We start from the raw sequence: 5,746 nt of genomic DNA on the forward strand, positions 1-5,746 counted from the left end.
GGCAGGGGGCTCCTGGCCAGCTCCTGGGGCACGCTGGGCTCTGAGGGACCGGCACCGTGGCCGCCCTACTCACATGGCCACGGGAGGTTTTGCAGCTTGAGTCCCCCAACCTGCCTGCCCATCTCCCCCTGCCCACGCCAGCCTGCACGGGGCTCGCCGGTAACATAGGAAGGGAGCAAGAGAGACCCCCCAGTCCCCTGTCTCCCACCGTGGCCCCCCCCCCGAGTTTCCCCTGCGGGACTGAGATATTTGAGGGTTCATCAGCAGACACTGTGTATGTCCCTTGTGCCGTCCCCAACTGCGTGGGGCACAGGGGGACCAGCGGTGAGTAGCTCAGTGCAGGCATCACCCCAAGGCTCCTGCATAATTTGGGGCAGCTGGGAGGAGGAGGAAGGGGCGCATATTTTCAGGTACAAATGGGGAGCTTTTCATCAGCAGACACTGTGTATGTCCCTTGTGCCGTCCCCAACTGCGTGGGGCACAGGGGGACCAGCGGTGAGTAGCTCAGTGCAGGCATCACCCCAAGGCTCCTGCATAATTTGGGGCAGCTGGGAGGAGGAGGAAGGGGCGCATATTTTCAGGTACAAATGGGGAGCTTTGTTCCCCGCCGCCCACATCCCCGGCACCTCCCGGTGCAGGGGCCATGCAGGGTGGGAGGCAGAGTGTGCTGCCGGCATAGTGATGGGATCCTGGGCGCCTGGGTTCCCCTCCCAGTTGTGCCACTGCCTGCCTGCATGGCCTTGGGCGAGTCACATCGCCTCCTCCCCTGTCACCGGGGCAGCCGCGTGTCCCCCTCCCATCCCCTCGTCAGTAATGAGGTCCTTTTTATTCCTTAGGGCTGAGAATTACTGGTGGCGGGGTCAGAATAAGCGGACCCTAAAAGTGGGCCAGTTCCCCCGAAACACGGTGACCTCGGTGGCGGGGCTGTCGGCCCACGACATCAGCCAGCCGCTTAAAAACAGCTTCATCCACACAGGCCATGGAGACACCAACCCGCAGCACTGCTGGGGGTTTCCCGATAAAATTGATGAGTAAGAAACTTTCTGTCTTATCTGCATCCCTTGCTCCCTGCCTTCCCTGCTGCCCGCTGGGCACGGGAGCGAGCCGTGGCTTGGCCAGCCCCCGCCTTGAAGCATCTCTTCCCCCCCGCTGTACTGGGGACAGTGGCTTTGGGTAGGGTCCCCGCGGCTGGACTAACTCCCTTGCATCTTCCGACTAATGGGGTCAGGGACGTGGGGGGCTGCTGTGCTTGTGGGGGGCTGTCCTGGGGGTGAGCACCTTCTCCCAGCCCCACAGCCCCTTGTGGCTGTCCCAGGGCGGGGGGACATCAGTAAGCACCACCCCAGAGGTGGCCGCCTTACCACAACGCTTTTGGGGTGTCCCAGGGCTGCTAAACCCGCGCCTTTCAGCGCCTGCATGGAGGGAAGCCGTGGTGGGCGTGCAGCCTGGCCCCACGCTTTTAATGGTATGAATCCTCTTAAAAAGCAAAATATGAAAAAAATACACCAAAATGCTTTTTTTTTCCCCCTTCGCTCCATCAGGAGAGACCCCAGTTGGTCTGTGATGGGGAGGGGGGGGTCAGGTGCCTGTGCCTCAGGGTGCCCCATGCCCCCCTGCCAGGTGGGACTGGCCGTGTCCAGCATGGGTGCTGGGGGCCCTGGGGGCAGTGGGCAGGGGCGCCTTGGCTCGGGGCAGTGGGCACAGGGGGTCTCTGCCAGCACTGAGCTGGGGGGACATGGGAGGGCTCTGGGGGGGGACAGGATTGGATAAAAGCCCCCCCCGCCCCCCCCCCCCCCCGCCCCAGTGCCCCGTGCCGTGCCGGCGGCCCTCGGAGTGCTGAACTGAGGCGCCGTGCACGCGGACCCAGCTCGTGCCCCGGCAGGCCTCCCCGCGCCCCGCTGCGTGGGCACGGGCACTGGGTATGTGCCGCCCGGGCCGCCGAGAACGCACCGAGCTCGGCACACGCCCAGGCCTTCGGGCTGCGCCGGCTCCCGCCGGCTCCCTGCCTCACTATGCCTGGCTTGCGACGGCTCGCCCGGGCCTCCCGGCACCCCACTAGCATGCTGTACCGGGGCATCGTGCCCTGGGCACAGCATCACGCCGTGACACCCCGGTGCTGGGGGGTGTCCCGGGCACCACACCCCGCATGAGTACACTGGGCACGGCGCCCTGTTTGCAATCCCCTGGGTACGGCACATCATGCACGTGGAGCCGGAGAGGGGTGGGTGACACCAGGACAGCACCGGGCTCTGTGCCATAGCACTGAAAGCCTCTGGGGTGGGGTGCCCCAATGCTTGCGGGGGTGGTACTTGCCAGGGCATGGTGTGTGGTGGAGGGGCTGTGGGGTGTCCTGAGGGACATGGTGTGGTAGCGAGGGGTCCCACGCAGCCCCCACTGACCCCTCAACACTCTCCTCTCTCCCCACAGGCTGTACCTGGGAAATCCCATGGACCCTCCTGACATTTTAGGTGTGGACCCGAGCACTGCCAGACCCACCCAGCTTCCAGGCAGGGCTAAAAGTGAGCAGCTTTTCCCCTCCCCCCTGCCCGTTGGCTGCATAAAGCCCCCGTCCCCATGCCCTGCTGCCAGGATGATGGGCTGGCCCCTTTCCGTCTCTCTGCTGCCACTTGCTTTTTGCAGACCCGGGGGGAGCTGGGGTGACGGGGCATGTTGTCACCTGGCCATGTGCCACTACCAGCAGTGTGGGCAGCTGGTGACTCTGCCCGGCTGGACTCTGCCCCGCTGTCCTTCGTCCGGGTCCCTTGTCCCCTCCCAGCCTCCTGTGGCTGGGCTCCCTGGTATGGGGGATCTCAGCGGAGCTGCCACGAGGAGGGAGCTCAGATGCCGTGCGTGAGCTGCAGCCACCCTAAACCTGCAATTTTCCCTTGGTGGGGCTTCCCACTGGCATCCTCCCTGTGCCCCACCGGTGATGGGGGACACAACGAAGCATGCACCCCGCTAACGAGCACCCCGGCTGCCACTTGCTCCGCGTGCTCACCCCGCACCTCCCATCCTCTCGGGCTCTCTCTTCTCCTGCAGGGCAGCCGCCTCCACGCCCACCTCAGCCTACCGTCCTGCTCACCAGTAAGTCAGGCTTTTTCGAGTGATGCTCTCCCTCCTTCTTGTCTCCCTTCTTTTCTCTCTTAGCTCCTTTCACCCGCTCTATCCCCCGCACCCCCCGGGTACTGTCGTGCACCTATGGGTGATGGCATCTGTGGTGGGGACACAGATGCGGAGCAGGGTGGCCAGCCTGGGGCAGGGGGTAGGGTGCCCCCTCTCCTGGTGTGCATCAGTGTGCCCAAGGGGGGAGCAAAGGTGGCTGAAGCTATGGGGCAATTTGAGGGCTTGGAGATGCAGGTGCCCCCCCTTGCACTCCAGGGATGGGTGCTGGGACCCTCACCATCCCACTCTGTTCCCTCCTAGAGCCCTGCTACGACCTAGTCAGTGAGGAGGAGGAGGGTCTGCCGGGGGGTCTCCGGAAGCTCTGCCTGAAGAAGCCAGGCACAGGGAAGGGTCTGCGACCCGTCAAGCCGTCAGCACGGGTACCGGGCACCAAGGTGGGCGAGCGGCAACCCGGCCAGCCAGCAAGCGAGGGGCTGGTGGGCAGTGAGGTGACCCTCATCGATTTCGGGGAGGAGGTGCCCCAAGGTAGCCCCTCGCCGGTGGGGGAGCTAACAGCCCCGTCGTTGGCCAAGCTGGCCATGGAGGCCTTCTCCTTGCTAGACAAGACCCCACCGCAGAGCCCTACGCGGGCTCTACCCCGGCCCCTCCACCCCACGCCAGTGGTGGACTGGGATGCCCGCCCCTTGCCCCCACCACCCGCCTATGATGACGTGGCACAGGACGAGTATGACTTGGAGGTCTCCTCCATCACCAGCCCCCCGGGCCGGCGGGGCAAGACCAACTACGGCTTCGTGGATGAGGGCGAGCGGGGACCGGCGCTGGAGGACAACCTCTTCCTGCCCCCCAAGGAGACCAAGCAGCCCAGCCTGACTATGATGACGGCACAGGACGAGGATGACTTTGAGGTCTGCTCCATCACCAGCCCCCCGAGCCGGCGGGGCAAGACCAACTACGGCTTCGTGGATGAGGGCGAGCGGGGACCGGCGCTGGAGGACAACCTCTTCCTGCCCCCCAAGGAGACCAAGCAGCCCAGCCTGACGCAGACCACCGAGCTCTTTGAGGAGCTGCAGCAGGAGTGCATGAAGAGGCTCAACGTCCCCCTGGGACCAGCCGCCCCTGCTGATGACAAGCCCCAAATTCCCCCCCGTGTCCCCATCCCGCCCAGGCCCCTACGCCGCAACGAGCCCGGGCGCTGGTCGGGGGAGCTTTCCCCAGCTTCAGGGGGCGAGGAAGACCGGCCGCCCCAGATTCCCCCCCGGGACCCGCTGTCACAGCCCACCCTCCCAGCCCCATGGCCCTGCAGGTGGGCTCCCCCCAGCAACGCGCCGCCCTCTGCTCCTGCCTCTCCACCTCGCCAGGGAAGCCCATGCCCACCACACAGAGCTTCGCCCTTGACCCCAAGTACGCCACCCCCAAGGTCATCCAGGCGCAGGGCAAGGACTGCTCCAAGGGACCCTGCATCCTGCCCATCGTGAAGGACGGGCAGAAGGTTAGCAGCACCCACTACTACCTGCTGCCCGAGCGCCCTGCCTACCTGGACAAGTATGAGAAGTTTTTTAAGGAGGCCAAAAGCCCCGAGGAGGTGCCAACATCCCGCCTGGTCACCACAGCTACCGTCCGTCCCATGGTGCAGCAGCCGCCGCCAGACTGCAAGGCCAACTTCTCCTCCAACAACAGCAACCCCGGGCCCAAGTGCCTGGTGAAAGCCTCCTGCAGCCTCCAGAAGATCGTCTACGATGGCACGGATGGCTACCGCCCCGCTGACAAGATCCGACTGGTAAGTGGCATCCCTGGCATCTCTGGGCAAGAAGGGATGCGGTGGCCATGGGCTCGCTTGGGCAAGAGCCATCCCCACCCCATGCCTCGGTTTCCCCATGTTCAGCCCTCAAGGGGTGGCTATGAGGTGTCCCCAGACATGCTGTGGGGCAGAAGTGTCATTGCAGCTCCAAAATGGGGATCGCAAGCCCTTTTAACCCAAATTAGCCCTACCCACGACCCTAGGGAGGGGGAGGAAGGTGGCTGTCACTGCAGTCCCCTTGGGCTCTCTGGGCTGAGTCCATGGTGTCTGTGCCTAAGCCCAGGAGGGGCTGGAGATCCTGGAGATGGTCTCAGCTCCGGGCTGATGGTACTCCCCGGGGGCAGAGCTGGGGTGGGGGGCAGCCCCAGTGTCCCCCTGCTCCAGCCACGGGCTCCTCGCTGCCTGGGGGTGGTGGCAGGCGCTGACTATGAGCCTCCCCCAGGTGCAGGACACGGTGCATGGCGTGACCACCGAGGAGTGCCAGGCAGCCCTACAGAACCACGGCTGGAGCGTCCAACGGGCCATCCAGTACCTGAAGGTACCGCATGCCCCCGTCCCCCTACCCCGGCTCCCGCAAGAGTGGTGGCACCCCATCACCTGCCTCGCCGTGCCCTGTCCCCTTGCAGGTGGAGCAGCTCTTCTGTCTGGGACTGAAGTCCCGCGTCGAGTGCCACCGGGTGCTGGAGATGTTCGACTGGAACCTGGCCCAGGCCAGCTCCCACCTCCTCGATCCCTACAGCACTGCCCGCCAGAAGTAGGGGCATGGATGTGTTTGGGTTTTTTTTGGGGGGGGGGGGGGGCCTCCACGCCACGCTGCCCTCGCCC

The 5,746-nt window shown here is 65.2% G+C and overlaps 1 protein-coding gene across 1 annotated transcript in view; it reads left to right on the forward strand.

Moving 5' to 3' along the window:
- Positions 1-5,746, forward strand: part of LOC103901469 (activated CDC42 kinase 1) — a 20,848-nt gene that overhangs the window by 13,792 nt on the left and 1,310 nt on the right. The window contains 8 exon segments of the mRNA XM_019472894.1: positions 837-1,031; positions 2,428-2,519; positions 3,040-3,084; positions 3,424-3,860; positions 4,029-4,451; positions 4,454-4,900; positions 5,364-5,459; positions 5,548-5,675. Coding sequence (XP_019328439.1) covers positions 837-1,031; positions 2,428-2,519; positions 3,040-3,084; positions 3,424-3,860; positions 4,029-4,451; positions 4,454-4,900; positions 5,364-5,459; positions 5,548-5,675 — 1,863 coding nt within the window.

The sequence above is a fragment of the Aptenodytes forsteri genome, unplaced genomic scaffold, assembly GCF_000699145.1.
Source record: "Aptenodytes forsteri isolate BGI_AS27 unplaced genomic scaffold, ASM69914v1 Scaffold404, whole genome shotgun sequence".
Taxonomy (NCBI): Eukaryota; Metazoa; Chordata; class Aves; order Sphenisciformes; family Spheniscidae; genus Aptenodytes; species Aptenodytes forsteri.